Genomic DNA, 25,650 nt, shown 5'->3' on the forward strand with positions numbered 1-25,650 from the left:
CTGTCCCCCTTTCTTTTTGAATAAATGAGTTACATTGGCTATTTTCCAATCTAATGGAAGTTTCCCCGAATCTAGGGAATTTTGGGAAATTAAAACCAACGCATCAAATATCTCACTACCACTTTTTTTAAGACCCTAGGATGAAATCCCTCAGGACCTGGGGACTTGTCAACCCACAGCTCTAACAGTTTGCTCATTGTCACTTCCCTGGTGATTGTAATTTTCTTGAGTTCCTCCCTCCCTTCCATTTCCTGATTTACAGCTATTTCTGGGATGTTACCTATATCCTCTATGGTGAAGACTGATGCAAAATACCTGTTCAATTCATCTGCCATTTCCTTATTATCCATTATTAATTCCCCAGAATCACTTTCTATGGGACCAACGCTCACTTTGTTCACTCTTTTTTTAAATATCTGTAGAAACTCTTACTATCTGTTTTTATATTTCTAGCCAGCTTTCTTTCATACTCTAACTTTTCCCTCCTTATTAAACTTTTAATCACTCTTTGCTGTTTTTTATATTCTGTCCAATCGTCAGACCTGCCACCCATCTTTGTGCAGTTATATGCTTTTTTTTTAAGTTTGATACTATATTTAACTTTTTTAGTTAACCACGGATGGTGAGTCCTCCCCTTGGAATTTTTCTTTCTCGTTGGAATGTATCTATTCTGTATATTCTGAAATATCCCCTTAAATGTCTGCCACGACATTTCTATTGACCTGTCCCTGAACCTATTTTGCCAGTTCACTTTTGCTAGCTTTGCTTTCATGCCCTCACAATTGCCCTTATTTAAGTTTAAAATACTAGTCTTAGACCCACTCTTCTCTCCCTCAAACTGAATGTAAAATTCAATCATGTTGTGATCGCTGCTACCTAGGGGCACCTTCACTATGAGGTCATTAATTAATTCTATCCCATTGCACAGTACCAGGTCTAGTATAGTCTGCTCTTTGGTTGGCTCCAGAATGTGCTGTTCTAAGAAACTATCCTGAGAACATTCTATGAACTATGTATATGAATTTTTAAAAGGCACTTGATAAGTTGATGAATGGTCTATCTTAAGTGCATCAGCACATTCACGAAAGATATTTTCTAATAACTGGGGACCAGCCAGATAGACCATGAGGTCTTTTTCCAGTTTTATATATTGCTACATTCCTGTGTTCCTACTTCCACTTGTCAGGATAATTAGAAGGCATAAATTAGAAATTATCACCAAATGAACAAAGGGATAGATTAGAATCTTTTCACAAGGAGGGTTGTAAGGACACACAAAACCCCCAATTCTTTTTAAAGGAAGTGGATAAATATTTGAAAAAGAAAATTAAAAGTGTATGGTGACAAGGAAGGGAAATTAGACGAAATGTACAGTTCTTTCAGAGTGCTGGTACAGGTGATTAGCTGAATGCCCTTCTTACGATTCTAAGTATTTTAAACTGTAGAACCAAAAAGAAAACCAATAAATATTGAATTACCTTGGATGGAAACAGAAAATATTGGAAATACACAGCAGGTTGGTTTATTGCTGGAAGAGAAAAAAGTTAATTTCACCATCCATCATCTTTCTCTTTCAAATGCTGACTAACCTGTTTTGTATTTCTAACTAAACGTTAGGCACAACACTTTAGGAAGAATGACAAGGCTTGGAGAGGGTACAGAAGAGATTTACTATAATGATACCATGGATGAGGAACTTCAGTTATGTGGAGAGACTAGAAAAACTGTGTTCTCCTTAGGGCAGAAAAGATTGAGATTTAATAGAAGTGTTCAAAATCATGAATGGTATTGATGGAATAAATAAGGAAAAATTGTTTCTAGCACCTGAAGAATTGGTAACCAGAAGACACAAATTTAAGCTGATTGGCAAAAGAACAAGCGGTGACATGAGGAAACTTTGTTTTCACAGTAAGTGGTTGTGAATTGGAATACGTTGCCTGAAACGGTGGTGGAAGCAGATTCAGGAGTAACTTTCAAAAGAGAATTGAATACAGACTTGAAGGGAACAAATTTACATGGCTATGGGGAAAGAGCAGAGGGGTGCAATAAATTGGATCACTCTATATAGATATGATGGTCCAAATAGCCTCCATCTTTGCTGCATCTTTCTATGACTCAATGAATATAGTTTAGTTTAGTTTAGAGATACAGCATTGAAACAGGCCCTTCGGCCCACCGAGTCTGTGCCGACCATCAACCACCCATTTATACTAATCCTACACTAATCCCATATTCCTACCACATCCCCACCTGTCCCTATATTTCCCTACCACCTACCTACATTAGGGGCAATTTATAATGGCCAATTTACCTACCAACCTGCAAGTCTTTTGGCTTGTGGGAGGAAACCAGAGCACCCGGAGAAAACCCACGCAGACACAGGGAGAACTTGCAAACTCCACACAGGCATAATATAACCTGTTGTGTATTTATAACTAATATAAATGAACCTGTTGTGCACTTGCATAACTTTCTAAATAGGTATTCAAATAGTCGCTTGGTAGGACAGAACTTGAGTATTACTGAAAAAAGGGACGCTGCGAATCTTTTCGTCTTGCACTCACCAGTATAGATGCAAGAACCATGGGGTACAATAGTTTCCTGGTGCAATCTCCATGGCAATGCCTCGAACAATCAGAGTTGACTTGCCAACCAATCAGCACCCTTTTCTTATTCATTATAAATTGTTGCCATCTTTGAAATTTGGCATTCTTGCACCTGTCCTGATGAGTGCAAGATGAAAATCTTCAACAGCATGTCTCTTTTTACAACAATACTTAAATAGGTATTGTTACAAATTGTAGTATTAGTTACAATAGTCACAATACAGTAAAAGTTTAGGTCACTTTTTGGGGACATCTGTGGCTCTTCTGCCAAAGTTCCAGCAGACAAGTGGGTGTACCCCCACAAAAATTTTCTCCGTGGAGTATTGATGTATGGTGCACATTGTAATGAAGCAGAAAGATACAATGTTTTGTTAATAATTATTCACAAACTAAGTTTGTGATGTTATCCAGAACAGCTGGTTGTGATGGTGCAGTGGTTATGGTCCTGAATTAGCAACCCAGAGGATATGAATTCGTAATCCCACCATGGTGAGTTATGAAATTAAATTCAATAAATCTAGTGATTTGTGTGCATTGGATTATTTTTGATGTAAAGTCCCAATTGGTTTACTAAAATTCCACCACATCTATCCTACTCTCATCCACACTATATTTGGTTGATTCTTCATACCCTCTAAATATAGCCTCGCCTGAATTCTGAAAATAATTTTTTATAGGCAATTTGAGAGAGACACCAAAGGGTTACAGAATGACATTACAGCAAAATGGCAGAGAAAGAAAATAACTTACAGAATAGGTGGGGAAATGGTGAGGAATGCTGTTATTAATGTAATGAAAGTAATTTATAGCATGACAGTAATGTTCCAACGAACCAGAATGTGTTGGCAATAGATGTAAGAAACTTCACAGAAAGCAATGTGAGAGAAGTAAGGACACAGGTTTGAGTAATCAAATGAAAGCACTATCTTCACCATTTAATTTTAGTTCCTCTGTAATGGAGGGTGCTAGTGCCCTGAAACTTTGATCTTGATGTAAGTAATGGTCTGAATGAAAGCATACAAACTTCTATCCACCCATCATGTGCATGTTGGAAGTCTTTTGAATGATCCACTCATTTGTCTTTAACTATATGTAGAACTATATTGAAGTAAGAAGACCTTTATAGATTCAGTACTGTATGAATCATAATGTAATTATATTATTTTCTTTTGTCATCAGGAGGCACTGGAGATGTATAAACCAGATTTTATCTCTCGATCACAAAAGCGTATACAGCAGCTTGAAGTTAAGGCAAAGCAAAGGAGAGTCCAGCTGGCTGAGCCTATGAAACAGCAAAAGAAAAGAATGGGACCACCAGTACAAAATACATCATTCCCTTCTCCAATTAAAAAACGACAATGCACTGTACCGCATCCTCTGAGTGGTAGGTTCTTTCGCATTACAAACCTGACTCATATATTACAGGGAAAAAGCAGAGTATTGTATTTGCAAGAGTGGGTCAGGTTTAGATGCTTTCCTCACTGGAGCAAAAGTCATTTCAAACTGAGAGGTTTGGTTTGTTTGATTTTTAAACAGTCTGTCAATCCCATTTGGTTTTCTCTGTAGGGTATCAATTTTCCCTAAAGTTTTCTGTCTAACCAACAATTTAGATAGAACACTTAAGTTTGATGGAATACTTGAACTAATCTATAGCTGGCATTGCACTACAGACATCTAGTAATACTTAAATATGGAAATGATTCCACTTGGTAGGGTGTGTGAGTGCCTTCTTGAGGTAGGTCATCAGTAGCCAGGCCAACATTTTTGAAGGATTTTGGAAATGTTATTTTAGACACACCCAAACACATGAAATCCAAAATGTGATTTACTTTCAAGTCTATTTCATGCCACGTAGTGGCTTATTAACTTATCATAACTGAAAGTATTACAGACAGATAGTATGTAATAAAAACTGACAACCATTTCTGATTGAGTTGTAGTAAGTGCACTTTGGTGCAATATAAGAAAAAAAAATTATATGAGAAGTAAGTATTTTGTTCCCATGTTATGACTGTAGGATCAGTGCACTGTGAGTGTTGCATTTTCACAAGTCAGAAATTGTTAACCCCACTAAATCTGCAGGGAATGGCTTTGTTTTAAATTCATTGCAATTTCCCCATAGGATTGAGTCTGCTAAAAGGGGGAAGACAAGGGACAGGAAACACAGCCCAACTGCAGCTCTTAAAGAGGCTGCAGCTTCCAATAAAAGAGGTCATTTTTTTGGCAGCAGGAGTATGATAGGCATGAAGTGAATCATAGCAGCAAATGTGCATCATTGAAAAGCACCAGCACAGTCCTCACAAAGAACTCCAACATTCAATAATGCAAGTGTGGAGATGTTCCTTCAAGATGTAGGCCACAGGAGGCTTGCCCTATCTGCCACTTAAGGGCTTACCTCCCAGAGTAATAGTTGGCCCAAAGAGTCAACATGATAGCTAATCTTCAGAGCAACTGGGAGCAGATAAGGAACAGGTTGGCCAGCTCCAGAAAATTGGCCAAGGTAAAGCTTTTATTGATGCAAAGTAGATGGGTAAAATCTGCATGTTACAAAGAGTTCCCTCTAAATACTGTTACACTCAGACTGAAGCTCATTGCAAAGTACTCATGCAGTGCAATTGCTCTTGTCTAATTCCATATGTATACCCATACTGCAGAGGGCAAACTTCACAGCTGTGATTACACTAACATTTACAAAGATGAACATACAATCCAAGCTTTCAACAAATCCTAACTGTATGATCCATGTTTATTTGCTCACACATGCAGCATACTTCAGACATTGCATAGGGCAAATGAGCACACAACAGATCATTTAATAGCATTTTTTTTTATTCTTTCATGGATGTGGGCATCATTAGCAAGGCCATCCCCGAACTGCCCTTGAACTGAATGGCTTGCTAGGCCATTTCAGGGGGCAGTTAAGAGTCAACCACATTGCTGTGGGTCTGGAGTCACATGTAGACCAGACCAGGTAAGGACAGCAGATTTTCTTCCCTAAAGGACATTAGTGAACTGGATGGTTTTTACAACAATCAATGATAGTTTCATGGCACCATTACTGACACTAGCTTTCAATTCTAGAATTCTTTTAATTAATTGAATTTATTAATCCTGGATTACTAGTTCAGTGACATTACCACTATGCCACTGTCTCTCCCATCTGAGGAGAAAGTTGGGTTTAAGAGTTTGAAATATATTTGCTGTGGTCTCTTGATTGAGTTGCATTTGGAAGTATGACTTACAGGAAGAAGTTTTCCCAGCCTAGGGGACGTGGATTTGCATATGTGCAGGGAGTTAAGTCCCCTAGAATTGACGCCAAGTTGGGATTCCGATGTCATCCTGCGCTCTTCCGAGTTTCTCTGGCATGGGTTCCAAGGCCAGTGGCCCCTGGGATCTGGCAGGATACCAAATGAGGCAATTAAAAAGGCAATTAAGAGCTTCTTTAGCCCTGGATTCTGACTTCCCCATCATGGCACCAGTTTACTGACCTGTCAGCAACTCATCTGAATCACCAAGGCGAGTACACAGCGGGAAGATCTGCTTCTGGGAAGCATTTGCTCAGTGAAACTAAAGAGCTCCAGCATGGTCAGATGAGAGGCTGGTGTTCAAAGCACTTATTCTCTCAGAGAGTGCTATCACTGCTTGAAAGGTGATTAGCAACTTCTTGGAAGGCACTTCATCTATCTAGCACTTCATTCACCTTCAGCTGCACTTCGCTGCTGTCAGCCTTCACCATGACATGGGAGCAGCTTATGAAACTCAGCGTTACACCTCTGATGATGGGCAAAAACAGAAGCAATACCACCACCAACTGCACGAGCAGCAGCCGGGGCAACACCAACAGCAGCAGCAGGGGCAACACCAATAGCAGCAGCAGCACCAGCTCCTTCAAAGGGCAGAGGGAATGGACACCAAGATCCAGTTGGAAGGAGGTGAGACCCCCAAGAGATGGTGTACTGGCAGAGTATTAGCTCTCGTGACTTTTCTGAGCACCACTGCCTTAGGAGACACAGGCTGTCATGGGAGGTCACTGCTGACATCTACAGCCTCCTGGACCAAGACCTCCTTCGCAGTGGAGCAGGTGAGCACATATTGCCAGTGACCAATAAGGTATCTGTCACAGTGCTCCCTTCTCCTGCAAGGAGAGAAAGCAAAAAGTAATGAGTGTTTGTAATGGCTTATGTGAAGAGGGGGGAAGAACAACATTTGTGGAGGGTGACTGTGAGGCATGGTTGCGAGAGGGCAAGAGGCTATTAGATAGGGAGTTCCAGAATTTTGGCCCAGTGGCAATGAAGGAACGGCGATATATATGTCCAAGTCGGGATGTTGTGTGTCCTGGAAGGAAACTTGGAAGCGATGATGTTCCCAGACATCTGCTGCCCTTGTATGCTCTCTGGCCTGCCTCTGTCTCAGTACCTGGTTTGCTTCTGTGAGAAGCTTTTGCACTACACTGAGTTAGTTCTGATCTTTCTTTCCTGATTCCCATCCTGTTCTGGAATCTTCCAGGGTCAAACATAGCAGGGAGTGAGATGAGGGAATGTAGGTGGTGATGAAGCATAGGAAGTGATCAAAGATAGGCTTGTCTGTAATTGAGACAGTTAGAGCAGATTGGCAAGGTTGAGATGACAAGGTTGAGGGGATGACCGTTTATATGGTAGGAGAGTTTACATGGACACTGTGGTCCCAACATTTATGGACAGACAGGGATGGAGCAAGGAACTTGCTTGTGGGGGCAAAGTCCAGAAATCCTGAGAACTTGGAGGTCATGCTGAATTCAACCGTAGGACCTCATTATTATCATTTTACTCAATTTCCCACCCAATTGAGAGGCTGGCCGGCTGCCAGGAAAACCAGTGTTAGAAGGCCGCAGGCAGGGAATGATGGGAATAGTCCCCAGCAACCGGGAAAGATCAGAGGTTGGGGGAGAGGTGAAACAAAAACAAGAAATGCTGGATTCACTCAGCAGGTCTGGCAGCATCTGTGGAAAGAGAAGCAGAGTTAACGTTTCGGGTCAGTGACCCTTCTTCGGAACTCCCCCAACTTCTAGTTGGGGGAGAGGTGTTGGTCTGGCAATCTTGAGGAATGGGGGACTGGAAAGATTGGGGGCAGAAATGGGGTGTCAGATCAACAATCAAGAGAAACTGGGAAAAATCAGGGGCGTTGGGGGTGGGTGGGGGGGAACAGAAGGAGAATGTCGGAATGATAATTGGGAGGAAGGGGATACCAGGAGCGAGGGGGAATGACAGAGATCACAGGGCAGAAGGATGGGTTGCCGAACTGGAAACTGGGAGAGTGAGGACCAGGAGAGATCACAAGGCAGAATGTGCGGGATCGTGGGTTTGGAAATGGGAGGCTGCTAATTTAGTTATTATAATGAGGTGTCCCAACTCTTGAGAGTAGGACACAGACACACTACAAAAATGGCTGCAGGTGCATACATGGTGTGTTGGTGTTGCAATATGCAATTTTCTTTTTTTATTCATTCCTGGAATGTGGGCATTGCTGGCAAAGCCAGCATTTTTATTGCCCATTCCTAATTTTTGAACTTCCCCTTTCTGTGCTCTCAGGTGAATACAAAAGATCTTATGGCTGTATTTGAAGAAGAGCAAGAGTTTTCCCAGTGAGCTGGTCAATATTCTTCCCTTAAGCAACACTTGAAATAAACTATCTAGTCATTTTTCTCATTGTTGTTTGTGGGAACTTTTTGTATGCATATTGACTGCTGCATTTCCCTACACTACAACAGTGACTACATTCCAGTGGTAATTCATTGGCCATGAAGTGCTTTGGAATGCCCTAAAGGCATGAAATGTCCTTTTTGAATGCAAACACTTTCATTCTTAGAGGTTTAGGGAGCACAGGAGGATAGTGAATTCAGCAGAGAGAGGGTAAGGTGAGTTGAAATGGAGATTGAAATCATCCCGGCTATGGAATCATTTAGTCCAGAGGCTGTGGGAGGAAAGAAGGAAGAATATCTTGATGAGAAACTCAGGTGAGGTTCGGGGATGAGATATAAAGGTAAAGAAAGAAGATTTTAAGGGAGAGGTGAGAGGATTGGTGTTAGGTGAGGTGCTGTAAGGAGGAGAGGGGACAAGAGGAACAGGGGGAGTAACCAAGTTTTGGTGATTTGTTGATGACGGCCATCCTGCTACCACAACGATTTGGTCAGGCAGGTGGTGGAAGGAATTGTATTGCAGTTTCTTTAATTTATACCTTCTGCAAAATGGGAGTATTGAAATTACTATTTGACTATTGAAATTAGTCAGTAAACAAGCTCCAACTGAAGGCATTTTTTAAAAAATCACAATTTACCAGACTAAACAACTTACATTGAATAAGATTTTAATTCGCTGATTCATTGGTAAAAACCTTTAAGTAGTGCTGTCTGCCCTCTCACTTACTCATCTATATTGAACCTTGGGGAAAAGAGAGGAATATACAGATAAAACAAACGTTCATATGTAAAACTTCAAATTATTTCCTTAAACAAAACTTTGACCCTGAGTGCAGTCTGCAGTTTTTCTTTAATAATTCCTCTTCCACTCTTCCTTTAGAGATAGCAATGTTTAGTCTGGCAAATTTCACTTTTATCAGAATCTTCAGATGGAGCTTGTTCAGAAACTTCCTTTTCAAGGTGCCATTTCAGCAGAATTTCAAAGCAAGGAACTAATCTCCAATCCTTGTTTACCATGAAGAAGCTACAATTACAAGAGTCCTAGCAGAGGACAAATCAAATGATTTTCCATTGCAACAAGTAAATAAGTATACAGCTTTGGTGCTGACATTGTGAGTAGATTAACCAATATGTACTGGGAAGAACGCAACAGAATCCAAACTAAGTTCATTATTGGTATAAATGGCAGCAGCAGGGATGTCAGCTCTAATTCAAGATTAATCAACACTTTCAGCAAATGGCCCAACAGAATATGAAAAAACCCTACAAAATGTTAAACATTTAAGCGTCTTGTTTTTTGTCAATCTGAAAGTTGTCTTGAACAGCTGAAAATTACACCACAGAAAGCCATTATGATTGGGATCTCAGCTTCTGTTCGCAAACTGTTTGGTTACTGGTTTCACCCAGGATTAGAACCAAACATTCATTACTCAAACCCAAATCTTGTTTAAAAAAAGAACAGTTTCCCTACAGAAAAGTAACGATGACAGCAGAAATCTGCAGTCCAGAATTACCACAAAGATTGTACTGCATTTCATTTTACATTTCAATGACCTACACCCTATACTTAGATGCTCACCATATACAATTTTTAACTTGTAAAATTTAGGACCGCATTTTACTGGCAACGTGCAGCAGCATACCAAGATATCTAATAAAATTAAAAGTGCTGAATAGAGTAGAATTACTGTAATAAAACCATTTGGTTTTATTGGAGAAATTGAAAGGTAATCATTTCATCTTGCATTGCAAGATATGTACTCTCAGGTAACTTCTGACCTCCAGCACAGCTGTTCTTTTCAAAAAAACTCATTACATTCTAGCATTGTCACACATCTGGGAACCTCTGTACCAATACCAAATGTGAAAGCAAATAGATCGAGTCCACTGTGAGTTTGACATTAATTTGTTCACCTTAAATATAAGTCTCTTAAAAACACATTTATACCAAGATCACAACTCTTAAGACTGTCGAAGTCAATGCTCAATGTGAAATAACTTGCAGCAGATTTTCAAGTTTTTTTTGTGTGGTTGTGGTAATTGTAATGTAAATTTTTGGGGGAAAAGTAGCAAAAAAGAACCAGATATTTCAAAATTTTAATCAGGTAATGGGGCAATGAAATTATACTTGGCCAAATTAGAGGGAGAGGATGGATCGTGAAAATTATGCAAATTAGTTCACTTATTAATAGTTGTCACAGATGTAATTTCAAGACCGCACAAACTAAAGCTAGGATCTGGTAGCACAGTAAGTATCCTTTCCTACTTTTTATAGGTTTTAACTTTAAAAAAAGTAAAATTAGTATCCAGGTGAGAAAAAATCTTGGTCCTTAATGGGGCAATTAATTGTGAGCAGGTCAGACATGTGAATAATGGGCTGAATTCTTCTGTACGATTCCACAGGAAATAGGACAGGATAACAGTGTAGATTGATGGAAAATTCAGACGGTAAGGACTATTGCTGGGTCACCAGCTGACCTGCATTTCCCTCCCCTGCTCCTGATAGGACTATTGCTGGCCACTCTGTTCCTATATGCCACTTGTAAAGGGGGGCAGGGTCCATGACCCTGTGAGATTTTCCACGCCTCCAGCTATTATTGCCACTTTCCAGGGACACCAGGAAGAAGTTGGTGGTAGGACACAAGAAGTGGTGGTCTTGTGCTGAAGGAAAGAGAAGGCCTTTTCCTCTATTCCTGCTCCAACATATCTTGTTTTTTTAGATTATGGCCTCTACCAAGGTGTACAACTGTGCAGATCTTTGGGATACTTCTAACCCTTTAACTCCCTGGCCACCTCTTCTAGTGCTACATTACCTGTCCCACTCCAATAACACAAAGATTTCATGGCTGATCCATAGTATGTCCTCTCTTGCTAGGAATCCATCATGCATGCCTCATGAACCCAGACCCAGGAAACTGCTTAGGGTTTGCAGCAGTGTCTGAGGAGCATGTGGGAACCAAATCCACCACATTACCGCTGCCGGTAGGAGAATCCAGGTCTATGAATCATGTCCGAGAACCACATTGTATCATAGCATGGTCACAGCACAGAAAGAGGCCATTTGGCCCATTGTGTCTGTACCAGCTATCTGCAAGAGCAACTCTACTAGTTCCACTCCCCTGGCCTTTCCCCGCAGTGTAGAATTTTTTTTCTCTGCAGGTTCTTATCAAATTCTCTTTTGAAAGCTATGATTGTATCTGCCTCCACTACCCTTTCAGGCAGTACATTCCAAATCCTAATCATCACTCGCTGTATATAAAACTTCTTCCTCAAGTCACCGTTACCTCACCTTAAGTCGGGGTTCTCTGGTTTTTGACCCTTGTACCAATGGGAACCTATCCACCCTATCTAGACCCCTCGTGATTTTGAACATCTCTATCAAATCTCCTCTCAACTCTTCTCTCAGGATGACAATCCCATTTTGTCCAATCTATCCAGGCTGCTTCCTGGAATCTCTCTTCCCTGGAACCATTCCCATCAACCTTTTCTGCATCCGCTCTAAAGCATTCATATGCTTCCTAAAGTGCAATGCCCAGAATTGGACACAATACTCCAGTTGAGGTATTCGATAAAGTGACAAGTAAAAAGCTACTACACAAGATGAGAGCTCATGGTGTTGGGGGTAATAAATTAGCATGGATAGAGGATTGGTTGCCTAACAGGAAACAGTCAGGCTAAATGGGGGATTTTCAGGTTGGCAAACTGTAACTAGTGCAGTGCCACAGGGATCAGTGTTGGGGCCTCAACTATTTATGCTCTATATTAATGAGTTGTATGAAGTGACCAAGTGTATTGTGGCCAAATTTGCTGCCGATACAAAGATAGGTAGGAAAGCCAGTTGTGAGGAGGACACAAAGAAGGGAGTTTTATGCTGGCGGCGGGGGTCTCGACGTCGGGGAAGACTGATGCCGCGATCCCCGCGTCACCTCTTTCTCATAAGGCCCACCGAATTTAGTGCCAATCAGGCACTTAAGTGGATTTAGGACCCCATTGCCAAAAATCCCGCCCTTGCAGAGATGCCAGCCAATCAGAAGCTGGCAGCTGCAGTGCCACCACAGAAGCAGTGGCTGCTGCTGTAACTACACGCACCTAAGACCGAGGAGCATCGCTGGAGCCAGGCCTCAGGGAGGTCAGAGGGGGAGGGGTCTTGCAGGGTGGGGGTCGTGGGGGAGGGTGGAAGGGGATTCGGCAGCAAGGGCAGGGGAGTGGCCCTCAGCAGGTGCCCTCCCCCCTTCCCAATGACAGTTAATGGTTCCAAGTACCATTTAACAAGGGAGCCCCCCCACTCCTTCCCCCAACCCCCCCTTTCCCCCCACCATGCCCAGGAGCCAGGAAGCAGCCCACACGATTTTCTATGCCATGCTTCCCGTGTGGTGACAGAGCCGCCTGACGCATGGATAATTACGGCTGCGGCAGGAAGAGGCTCTCCACACCTCCAAACCTGCCGTGGAGGAGAGTATACAAGCTGGAATTTTATGCCCCCACCCCCCCCACACAGTAGCGGGCTGGAGGCGGGGTTCATAAAATTGAGTGGGAGTCGAGGGGTGCCGTTCCCGTGGCCTTCCTGCCCCCGCTGCAATTTTACAAGGGGCAGTGGCGGTGAGAAACGGCACGCCTGCACCAGGCCAATTAAGGCCCTTAAGTGGCCAATTAACTGCCACTTAAGGGCCTCCTCCCACCGCCACTGGGCAGCCTCCTTGTGGGCTGTGGGGCGGGGGGGGTGGCCTTCCTGGTCGTGCACCCACAGAGGCCCCCCCCCCACGGACCAACCGCCCCCACTGAAATACATCCCCCCCCCCCCAACCGACGCCCCCCTCTTGCCTTCCTGGAGCCTGGCCGGGTGTTCCCTGCGAGGCCCCACAAACGTACCTTTTTTCTGGGGCCAACATCCCTCTTGCTCCACTCCTTGAATGCTGTCCCGGCAGTGGCCATCTCTCCCGGTGGTGCTGCTGGGATTGAGAGCTGCTGGCCCATTGATTGGCTGGCAGCTCATGGAGGCGGGACTTCCTGCCTGAAAGAGGCGGAAGTCCCGCCCGAGGCCAATTAAGGGCCTGGGCCACATAAAATTGTAGCATGGCTCCCAGGCTCGGCGGACACGGGCTTGCCCCTGACTTTTTGGCCAGTGGGCAGGGCCTCTCATCCAACGTAAAATTCCGGCCTTTGTTTCACCCAAAGCGTCTGCAAAGGGATATAGATAGGTTCAGTGAGTTGGCAAAAAATTGGCTGATGGAGTATAATATGGGAAAATGTGATGTTGTCCACTTTGGTGAGAAGAATAGAAAAACAGAATATTATTTAAATGGAGAGAAACTGCAGAATGCTGCAATCCAGAGGCATCTGGGTGTCCTTGTACATGAATCACAAAAACTTAGCATGCAGGTAGAGCAATTCAGAAGGCAAATGGAATGCTGGCCTTTATTGCAAGGGGGATGGAGTATGAAAGTAGGGAAGTCTTGCTACAACTATACAGGGCATTAGTGAGACAGCACCTAGAATACTATGTACAGTTTTGATTTAGATTTTAGATTTAGAGAGATACAGCACTGAAACAGGCCCTTCGGCCCACCGAGTCTGTGCCGACCATCAACCACCCATTTTATACTAATCCTACACTAATCCCATATTCCTACCACATCCCCACCTGTCCCTATATTTCCCTACCACCTACCTATACTAGGGGCAATTTATAATGGCCAATTAACCTATCAACCTGCAAGTCTTTGGCTTGTGGGAGGAAACCGGAGCACCCGGAGGAAACCCACGCAGACACAGGGAGAACTTGCAAACTCCACACAGGCAGTACCCAGAATTAAACCCGGGTCGCTGGAGCTGTGAGGCTGCGGTGCTAACCACTGTTTTGGTCTTCTTACTTAAGGACGGATATACTAGCATTGGAAGCAGTTCACAGAAGGTTCACTCGGCTGATTCCTGGGATGAAGGAGTTGTCTTATGAGGAAAGATTGAGCAGGTTGGGCCTATACTCATTGGAGTTTAGAAGAATGAGAGGAAATCTTATTGAAACCTGTAAGATTCTGAGGGGGCTTGACAGGGTAGATGCTGAGAGGATGTTTCCTCTCGTGGGGGAATCTAGAACTAGGTGGTCCAGTTTAAAATAAGGAGTTTCCCATTTAAGACTGAGATGAGGAGGTATTTCTTCTCTGAGGGTCTTTGATCTTTGAAATTCTCTTCCCCAAAGATCAGTGGAGGCTGGGTCATTGAATATATTCAAGGTTAAGCTAAACAAATTTTTGATCTACAAAGGATTCAAGGGTCATGGGGGGCAGGCACGAAAGTAGATTTAAGGCCACAATCAGATCAGTCCTGATCTTATTGAATGGCGGAGCAGGCTCGAGGGGCTGAATGGCTCCTACTCCTGCTCCTATTTCTTATGATAGGCTGAACCAGTGTTTTATAAAGGCTTTATAGATAAATGGTATAAAAACATGTTTTATAAATTTGATGGTAAAATACAAGGCATACTTTTTAATATGCATATATGAAGATTAAATCATATGGGCGATCATAAACTATAGAATTATAATGTAAAATTAAAGTTGTTGAAGACTTTAGCAGAACAGGTTTGTCAGTGTTGATCAGTAGAATATTACCAATGAAAACACATGAAAGATTTAGGATTAATAAATTCTAGGATGCTGAAGTATAATCACAGGATGGCTGAAGTCTATAAATGATTAGAGCTGACACAGTTATGGATTGAGGTTGGATGCCAATTCTAAGATTGGTGATAGGATAACACCATTTCAAAATTGGTTGTTACAAAAAAAATGTACTGCTTCACTGGTTGATTCACTTTTATCAAAATGACAGCAATTTTGAAAAAGCTGCCTTCAACATATTATTGCCAGTTTGATTTATGATTTTTTTTGTTCTTGAAATATACTTTATTTGTAGCCCCCGCTTTCCTATATTTATGTTCTTGCACAAACTGTTTGCCTTTGTGCAGCCTTATTCACTTGGGGAAGTGAGATAGCCTGGTTACAGATGCCTCCATGATTGCTATTAATTTCGCTGTATAAATTGATCAATCGGAGACATTCTCATTTGATCAAGCATGTTTGGCTCCATTTGTTTTCTCCCCATTGACTGATTGCCTATCCATTGTGAATCAATCCATCCATGATCCTAGCCAGATAATCAAAAAAACTCTTGCACAATGGCAAACAAATTGAGTGCCTCACAGGGGCAAATTTCTTCAATGTCTCCAGCATTTTAGTGGCACTAGAACAGTGTTGGCAATTTTTCCAGCAAGGAAACTCTTGAGGTAGCTGCTTCTGGTATTATGCAACTTTAAACAACTTCCCTTAGTTTCCTTGTGATTCTGGAGTGGTTCCATGATGCACTTGCTGAGTCACCACTAGCCTAATTTACATGGGGCTGCCTGTTAGCCAGTGGCATGTAGATGGGAATTTCCTGGACTTACCTCACTGATGTACTTGGGGCAAATCACACCTTTTCCAATGAGGCACGGTAAGTGTCAGAATCAGCTGTTAAAGGCAGAAGTGAGGATTCCTGACAGAGAAGAGCTTGCTTTGGTCTCATGTGTATCATGGTAACATCACTGATTAGAAACTGATTAGAGGTTAGAAACAGGAGAGGTGAGGTCACCCTGTTGGGAGTCTTTTATAGACCTCCGAATAGTTCCAGAGATGTAGAGGAAAGGATAGCGAAGATGATTCTCGACAGGGGCGAGAGTAACAGGGTAGTTGTTATGGGGGACTTTAACTTTCCAAATATTGACTGGAAATACTATAGTTTGAGTACTTTAGATGGGTCAGTTTTTGTCCAGTGTGTGCAGGAGGGTTTTCTGACACAGTATGTAGGCAGGCCAACCAGGGGCGATGCCACATTGGATTTGGTACTGGGTAATGAACCCGGCCAGGTGTTAGATTTAGATATAGGTGAGCACTTTGGTGATAGTGATCACAATTCGGTTAGGTTTACCTTAGCGATGGGCAGGGACAGGTATACACCGCAGGGCAAGAATTATAGCTGGGGGAAAGAAAATTATGATGCGATTAGGCAAGATTTAGGATGCGTAGAATGGGGAAGGAAACTGCAGGGGGTGGGAACAATCGAAATGTGGAGCTTATTCAAGGAGCAGCTACTGCGTGTCCTTGATAAGTATGTACCTGTCAGGCAGGGAGGAAGTTGTCGAGCGAGGGAGCCATGGTTTACTAAAGAAGTTGAAGCGCTTGTCAAGAGGAAGAAGAAGGCTTATGTTAGGATGAGACGTGAAGGCTCAGTTAGGGCGCTTGAGAGTTACAAGTTAGACAGGAAGGATCTAAAGGGAGAGCTAAGAAGAGCAAGGAGACGACACGAGAAGTCATTGGCGGATAGGATCAGGGAAAACCCTAAGGCTTTCTATAGGTATATCAGGAATAAAAGAATGACTAGAGTTAGATTAGGGCCAATCAAGGACAGTAGTGGGAAGTTGTGTGTGGAATCAGAGGAGATAGGGGAAGCGTTAAATGAATATTTTGCGTCAGTATTTACAGTAGAGAAAGAAAATGTTGTCGAGGAGAATACTGAGATTCAGGCTACTAGGCTAGATGGGATTGAGGTTCACAAGGAGGAGGTGTTAGCAATTTTGGAAAGTGTGAAAATAGATAAGTTCCCTGGGCCAGATGGGATTTATCCTAGGATTCTCTGGGAAGCTAGGGAGGAGATTGCAGAGCCTTTGTCCTTGATCTTTATGTCGTCATTGTCGACAGGAATAGTGCCGGAAGACTGGAGGATAGCAAATGTTGTCCCCTTGTTCAAGAAGGGGAGTAGAGACAGCTCTGGTAGTTATAGACCAGTGAGCCTTACTTCGGTTGTGGGTAAAATGTTGGAAAAGGTTATAAGAGACAGGATTTATAATCATCTTGAAAAGAATAAGTTCATTAGCGATAGTCAGCACGGTTTTGTGAAGGGTAGGTCATGCCTCACAAACCTTATTGAGTTTTTCGAGAAGGTGACCAAACAGGTGGATGAGGGTAAAGCAGTGGATGTGGTGTATATGGATTTCAGTAAGGCGTTTGATAAGGTTCCCCACGGTAGGCTATTGCAGAAAATACGGAAGTATGGGGTTGAAGGTGATTTAGAGCTTTGGATCAGAAATTGGCTAGCTGAAGGAAGACAGAGGGTGGTGGTTGATGGCAAATGTTCATCCTGGAGTTTAGTTACTAGTGGTGTACCGCAAGGATCTGTTTTGGGGCCACTGCTGTTTGTCATTTTTATAAATGACCTGGAAGAGGGTGTAGAAGGGTGGGTTAGTAAATTTACGGATGACACTAAGGTCGGTGGAGTTGTGGATAGTGCCGAAGGATGTTGTAGGGTACAGAGGGACATAGATAGGCTGCAGAGCTGGGCTGAGAGATGGCAAATGGAGTTTAATGCGGAAAAGTGTGAGGTGATTCACTTTGGAATGAGTAACAGGAATGCAGAGTACTGGGCTAATGGGAAGATTCTTGGTAGTGTAGATGAACAGAGAGATCTTGGTGTCCAGGTACATAAATCCCTGAAGGTTGCTACCCAGGTTAATAGGGCTGTTAAGAAGGCATATGGTGTGTTAGCTTTTATTTGCAGGGGGATCGAGTTTCGGAGCCACGAGGTCATGCTGCAGCTGTACAAAACTCTGGTGAGACCGCACCTGGAGTATTGCGTGCAGTTCTGGTCACCGCATTATAGGAAGGATGTGGAAGCTTTGGAAAGGGTGCAGAGGAGATTTACTAGGATGTTGCCTGGTATGGAGGGAAGGTCTTACGAGGAAAGGCTGAGGGACTTGAGGTTGTTTTCATTGGAGAGAAGGAGGAGGAGAGGTGACTTAATAGAGACATATAAGATAATCAGAGGGTTAGATAGGATGGATAGTGAGAGTCTTTTTCCTCGGATGGTGATGGCAAACACGAGGGGACATAGCTTTAAGTTGAGGGGTGATAGATATGGGACAGATGTGAGAGGTAGTTTCTTTACTCAGAGAGTAGTAGGGGCGTGGAACGCCCTGCCTGCAGCAGTAGTAGACTCGCCAACTTTAAGGGCATTTAAGTGGTCATTGGATAGACATATGGATGAAAATGGAATAGTGTAGGTCAGATGGTTTCACAGGTCGGCGCAACATCGAGGGCCGAAGGGCCTGTACTGCGCTGTAATGTTCTAATTCTAATTCTAATTCTAACTTCAGCCAATTTGAACACCCTGGAATTCCCTCCCTAAAGCCCTCTGCTTTCCCACCTCAACCATGCTTACAGCCATTGCCACATGAAACCTTTGCAATTAAATATTGGAAAAACTGAAGCCATTGTTTTCAGTCCCCAGTCTATTGAAGATCTTTGAAGAAAGGCCGCACTTTTTAAAGTGTTTTTTTTTCACATTCTGCCTACAAATTCCTGCATTTCCACTGACTGCTTCTCAAAGGAATGGAACATTGGCAGATTTTCGATTCCCACAGCTACACTCCGCCCCTCTTTCCCAGACCAATATTAGACTCAGGGCGGCACCGCAGCCTCACAGCTCCAGCGACCCGGGTTCAATTCTGGGTACTGCCTGTGTGGAGTTTGCAAGTTCTCCCTGTGTCTGCGTGGGTTTCCTCTGGGTACTCCGGTTTCCTCCCACAAGCCAAAAGACTTGCAGGTTGGTCGGTAAATTGGCCATTATAAATTGCCCCTAGTATAGGTAGGTGGTAGGGAAATATAGGGACAGGTGGGGATGTGGTAGGAATATGGGATTAGTGTAGGATTAGTATAAATGGGTGGTTGATGGTCGGCACAGACTCGGTGGGCCGAAGGGCCTGTTTCAGTGCTGTATCTCTAAACTAAACTAAACTAAACTAGACTCCTAAGGAGCAGATATGGCTTTCCTTATGGACATCTATTCTTGTGCTTCAGTTAGGTTCCATGATTTCAGGAAATGGTTGACTCCTCATGCTGAATAAAAGGGATATAATACTAAGATGACCCTTGTCTCATGGCAGCTGTTTCCTTGCATCGATTCACTGCTGGCAGCATCTCAGGAGAATGCTCCTAGGGTGCCTGGTCTTGGCTACAGCGTTACAACAGTATGGTTGGAAGATGGCATGCACTGCTGTCTTTCAGGAAACCAGCGTCCTGTTGCTGGGTGATTTGGCCCTTAGCTTCCTCTCCACCATCATCTTCTTCTCCTCTGCTATTTCTGTGGGTGGATCTGCAAGAAGGCAGGGAGAAAGCAAAAGTACGGGAGCATCAGCCTCTTGGGATTGATCAGATTGAAGGTTGTTCTTCAGCAGGATGCCAGGGCAACTGTTACAACTGAGGCAGGAGGAGTGCAGTGTTCATTCTAGTCCCACTTCTCCACAAGTCACAACATATATTTAAATTTTTCCACTTACTGATATGGTCAATAATATACTCTATTTTTCCCAGAATAAAGCATACCAACCATGTTTCTTTAATAAACAACAAAGTTATCAGTTTATTATAAAACAAGTCTTAACCAGTAAGTAAAGCATAAACACACAGATTGAAATATTAAAGTTCCCTTTTGTCCTTCTCCCCTCACACTCACACACACATACACTGGTTGACCAGAAAAATAAAGGGATTTTTGTTCATTACAGGCAAAAATAACCCACTTGGGCTGAATACTTGCTAATTCTTGGAGAAACAGCAGATGAGATATGTTGTGTTCCAAAATGGGCATATAGTCTAGCCTCCAAGTACACGTAGACGGGTCACTGGGATCTTTTAGAACAGTTCTTTTCAGGCGGCATTGAGAATTAATTTAGCAGGCTTTTCTTCAGAGACAGGAGACGAGATGAGTTGATACAGTGGACTTCTCAGAGTCTTTTAGAGAGGTGCTAGAAAGCTAAGCTGGGTTGTGGTCTTCTCTCCTTCCATGGGAATTCTCTTCTCTCCTTGGAAGTTCTCTTCCTTTTTATACTGTTCAACCCCAACCCAAAACAATTCAAAAGTGAAACCTCCATCAATCTTGACCTGTCACTTCTTTGTAAACAACTTCTCCAGGTGTCCAAAGTTCTTTGTTGTTTATTGAGCTGGAAGTCAGGTGGTTTTCTGGAAAGGCTTGTTGTTGCTGGAAGTCAGATTGTTTCCTGGAAAGGCTTGTTTTCCTCACAAGACCTCTCAGTGGCCCTTTAAAAAAAACATTTCCAGGGACTGTTTTTCAAAGTCAAGTGGCCTTTACAGGACCCCTTTTGAGAACCCCAAAGTTTAACACCTCTTCAATCTTTCAAAAATGAATCCTCAAAAAATATATTTAACAAAACAAGAGGCAGTTTCGTAACAGCACCTGCAAGTTGGCCCCATCCATCAATGCATTTAATTCAAAATCTGCATCTTCATTTAAATATTCCTTCAATACCTCACCCAACTCTACAGTATCCTCCAGCCCTATAGCCCAGCCAGATGCATCAGTCCTCTAGCTTTGGTCTCCTGTCTATCATGTTCCTACCTCCATCAGATGTCATTGACAGTGCTATCAAGCAGCATTTACTCAGCAACAACCTGCTCACCAATGTTCAGGTTGGGTTCTGCCAGGACCACTGGGCTCCAGACCTCATTACAGCCTTGGTCCAAACATAGACAAAATAATTGAATTCAGAGGTGAGGTGCGAGTGACTGCGCTTGACATCAAGGCAACATTTGACTGAGTATGGCATCAAGAAGCCCTAGCAAAATTGAAGTCGATGGGAATCAGGGAAAGATTCTCCACTGGCTGGAGTCATACCGAGCACAAAAGAAGATGGTTGTGGTTGTTGGAGGCCAATCATCTCAGTCCCAGGACACTGCTGCAGGAGCTCCTCAGGGTAGTGTCCGAGGCCCAACCATCTTCAGCTGCTTTATCAATGACCTTGACCTTCCCTCCATCATAAGGTCAGAAGTGGGGATGTTTGCTGATGATTGTACAGTGTTCAGTAGCACAGTGCTTAGTACTATTCGAGACTCCTCAGATAATGAAGTAGTCAGTACCCTCCTGCAGAAAAACATGAATAACATTCAGGCTTGGGCTGATAAGTGGCAAGTAACATTCGCGCATCTCCCCTTGACATTCAACAGCATTACCATCCCTGAATCCCCCACCATCTGCATCCTGGGGGTTACCATTGACCAGAAACTGGACCAGCCACATAAATGCTGTGGCTACAAGAGAAGGTCAGATGCTGGGAATTCTGCAGCAAGTAACTCACCTCCTGACCTCCCAAAACCTGTCCACCATCTACAAGGCACAGGTCAGGAGTATGATGGAATACCCTCCACTTGTCTAGATGAGTGCAGTTCCAAGAATTCAAGAAGCTCGACACCGTCCAGGACAAAGCAGCCCACTTGATCGGTACCCCATCCACCACCTTAAACATTCACTCCCTCCACCACTGGCGCAGAGTGGCAGCAGCGTGTACCATCTACAAGCAACTCACCAAGGCTCCTTCAACAGCACCTTCCAAACCTGCAAATTCTTCCATACAGAAGAACAAGGGTAGCAGACACATGGGAACATCACCACCTGCAATTTCCACTCCAAGTCACTCACCAGCCTGACTCAGAAATATATTGTGGTTCCTTCATTGTCGCTGGGTCAAAATCCTGTAACTCCTCTCTAATTGCACTGTGGGTGTATCTACATCACATGGACTGCAGCGATTCAAGAAGGTGGCTCACCACCACCCTCCCAGGGGAATTAGGGATGGGCAACAAAGACTGGCTTAGTTAGCGACACTGACATCCCATGAAAAAAAATTTTAAAAATTGGTAACAATAACTTCAGCCAATTTGAACACATTCCCTGGAATTCCCTCCCTAAAGCCCTCTGCTTTGTTCTTTCCCTCCTCAACCATGTTTATGGTCACTGCAACTTGGAACCTTTGCAATTAATATTGGGAAGACTGAAGCCATTGTTTTAAGTCCCCATTCCAGACTCTGTTCCCTAGCTACTGACTCCATCCCTCTCCCTGGCAACAATCTGAGACTAAACCAGTCTATTCGCAACCTTGGTGTCATATGTGACCCCAAATTGAGCTTCCGACCACATAGTCATAGAGTCATAGTCATTTAAGGCACAGAATATTCACACCATCACTAAGACTGCCTATTTCCATCTCTGTAATATCGCCCATCTCAGCTCCTTTCTAGTTGAAACTGTCATCCATGCCTTTTTTGACTCTAGACTTGACTATGCCAATGCACTTCTGACTGGTCTTCCACATTCTACTCTCCATAAACTTGAGGTCATCCAAAACTCTGTTGTCCGTGTCTCAACTCGAAACAAGTCCCATTCACCTATCACCACTGTGCTCGCTGACCTACATTGGCGCCTGATCAAGCAACGTTTTGATATTAAAATTCTAATCCTTGTTTTCAAATCCCTTCGTGGCCTCACCCCTTCATATCTCTGTAATCTTCTCCATCCCCACAATCCCCCAAGACATCTGCACTCATCTAATTCTGGCCTCTTGAACGTCCCCGATTTTAATCGCTCCACCATTGGTGGCCACACCTTCAGTTGCCTAGGCCCTGAGCTCTGGAATTCCCTCACTATATCTTTCTGTCTCTCTACCTCACTTTCCTCCTATAAGACACTCCGTAAACTCTACCTCTTTACTTTTTATCATCTGATCTAATATTTCCTTATGTGCCTCCGTGTCATATTTTGTTTTTTAATGCTCCTGTGAAGCACCTTGGAATGTTTTAATCTGTTAAAGGTGTTATATAAATAAAAATTGTTATATTAAAGGTGCTGTGTAAGTCAAAGTTGTTGTTGAGTGACAGGGACCTTTTTTAAACCAATTGTCATCTGCTTGGCAGACAGAAACAATATTGTTCCATTTTTCAAATTGTACTCCCTTATAGTGTAAAATCTGATTTGTAAGGCATTTTCTCATGTATACGTCTCTTTGTTAACTTTTTTAGATAAGCTATTTAAACCAAGGGAGAGGATGATTCCAGAGAAAGAAATGCAGATGAGATCCAAAAGGTAATGTGAGGTTGTTTTCAAAAGGTTTTTTGATATTGCAAAGATACCTTGAATACAAAATCCTTACTCAAATTTTTCATTGGGTAATCCTCCAGAGATTCTGCTCCTGGCAAAGGGATTTGCTCGACAGGAACATGGATCGGAGAACTGGGAACTCAGCACAACATATTTGCACATTTCTGACTTCGAGGTCATTAATTTTAGTGATTGAAATTCCTGATTTCCCTAATAAAATGAATTGCTGGAAAATGAGAAGATGTGTATTCTCATGTGCTGACTTCTGTTCCCAGTTATCAACAGTCCAATCAAGCAAAACTCTGTGCTAGGCGTGAAGTCGACACCAATTTATCCAAGGGTTGTTTTTTGCTAAGCAAAACCAAATCTGGGAGTCATAAGCCTGGTTGGCTAGATGGCTGAAGTGTGGTGCAGAATAACGCTGATAGCGTTAGTTCCACCCTTGTACTGGCTGAGGTGGTTCTTGAGACCTGTCTCCTCACCTTACCCCATTGTGATATCATGACATAAGCCATGATTAGCAGCCCTTGGACAACAAGGACGCTACGTACAGAAAGAACGAAGTATAACAAATAATCAGTAGTCTTGCAGTGAAATATAGTCTTCCTAACTCTAAACAATCAAATCCAGCCCGTGTACACCATTGCATTATGCAGATTGAGCATAGATATTTTATAATTCTTCATAAGTTTCAAAAATTAAGAAACTGTTCACAATCATGCACAACAATGACTGTACATATCTTATTTTGGTGGAAAACTGTTCATCCTTTTGTCTCTAAACAATGTATACTTTTTAAAACTATGTTCATACTTTATCAGAAGTTACACTTCACCACATTTATTCACTTTGACCATAATGTTATCTATCTTCCTTCCTGTCTATAAGGACAGCAAACTGTCTTCAGTTACAAACATTCAGTTTCTCAGATTGATAATCATATCCAAAATATATTCAGGCAAAATATGACAAAAATGGGTGGAAACTTAATGGGGAGAGTGAAAAAAGCTGATACCCTCCTCCCCGCCAACCCACCCCCCCCCCCCCCCCACCCCCCACCGCACTTCCACAACCTGGGCATCCAAAGTGTGCTTCTCCTGAACCTGACATGAAACCACCTGCATTTGTGGGTTCAAATCATTCACCTAGTCTGATACATCCCAGTTGTGGATTCCTCTTCCCCACCCACTCCCACCCCGACAGGGCTTGGGCCCAGAAATGGCTGTCAGCTTTGGGGTTCAAGCTCTTGTCTTACAATAGTGGCCAGAAAGTCTCCAGCCCATGCTCTAAAAAAAAACAATTATACTTTCTTTTTTTTTAACCTCATAACCTTCTTGCTTTCCTTTCTCAGATATTTCAATCTGAGCTGAGCTGGGCTGGGTGCTGGGTTAATGTCTATTTCTGATTGTTCTTCTGTAAAGTAGAAAGATGTATTTAAGCCTTTCTCACCTCACTTGCATCATATTAGAATTCTCCAGACCAAGCATTCCCTCTCTGTCTTTGGGCACCCTGGATGTCTTGGAGCAACACAAAGGGAGTTGAGGCCCATGGAATAAAAGGCACAGTGGCAGAATGGATACAATATTGGTGAAGTGACAGGAAACAGAGAGAGTAGTGGTGAACAGTTGTTTTTTTGGACTAGAGGAAGGTGTAAAGTGGGGTTTCCCAGGGGTTGGTACCAGGACCACTGCTTTTCTTGACATATATTAATGACTTAGACTTGGGAGTACAGAGCACAATTTCAAAATTTGAAGATGACACAAAACTTGGAGGAGGTATTAGAAAGGCTGGCTGTGCTTAAAGTTGATAAGTCACCAGGACTAGATGGGATGCATGTGAGGATGCTGAGGGAAGCAAGGGTGGCAATTGCCGAGGTACTGGCCATAATCTTCCAATCCTCCTTAGATATCAGGGTGGTGCCAGAGGACTGGAGAATTGCAAATGTTACAATCTTGTTCAAAAAAGGGTGTAAGGATAAACTCAGGAACAATAGGCCAGCCAGTTTAACCTCGGTGGTGGGAAAGCTTTTAGAGACGATAATCTGGGACAAAATTAGCAGTCACTTGGATAAGTGAGTATTCATAAAGGAAAACCAGCATGGATTTGTTAAAGGCAAATTGTGTTTAACTAACCTGATTGAGTTTTTTGATGAGGTAACAGAGAGATTGTTGATGAGGATAATGCAGTTGATGTGATGTACATGGACTTACAAAAAAAATTTGATAAACTGTCACATAATAGGCTTGCCAGCAAAGTTGAAGCCCTATAGAATAAAAGGGACAGTGGCAACATGGATACGAAGTTGGCTGAATGCCAGAAAACAGAGAGTAGTGGTGAACGGTTGTTCTTTGGACTGGAGGAAGGTATACACTGGAGTTCCCACTGCTTTTCCTG

At 42.9% G+C, this 25,650-nt stretch overlaps 1 protein-coding gene across 3 annotated transcripts in view; it reads left to right on the forward strand.

The window, feature by feature from the left end:
- c20h10orf90 (chromosome 20 C10orf90 homolog) overlaps positions 1 to 25,650 on the forward strand; it is a 224,275-nt gene that overhangs the window by 183,305 nt on the left and 15,320 nt on the right. For all 3 annotated transcript variants that reach the window (XM_068052741.1, XM_068052742.1, XM_068052743.1), the window contains 2 exons: positions 3,786 to 3,990; positions 23,178 to 23,241. In XM_068052741.1, the coding sequence (XP_067908842.1) occupies positions 3,786 to 3,990; positions 23,178 to 23,241 (269 nt within the window). The remainder of the gene's footprint in view (positions 1 to 3,785; positions 3,991 to 23,177; positions 23,242 to 25,650) is intronic.

This window comes from Heterodontus francisci, chromosome 20 (assembly GCF_036365525.1).
Source record: "Heterodontus francisci isolate sHetFra1 chromosome 20, sHetFra1.hap1, whole genome shotgun sequence".
Taxonomy (NCBI): Eukaryota; Metazoa; Chordata; class Chondrichthyes; order Heterodontiformes; family Heterodontidae; genus Heterodontus; species Heterodontus francisci.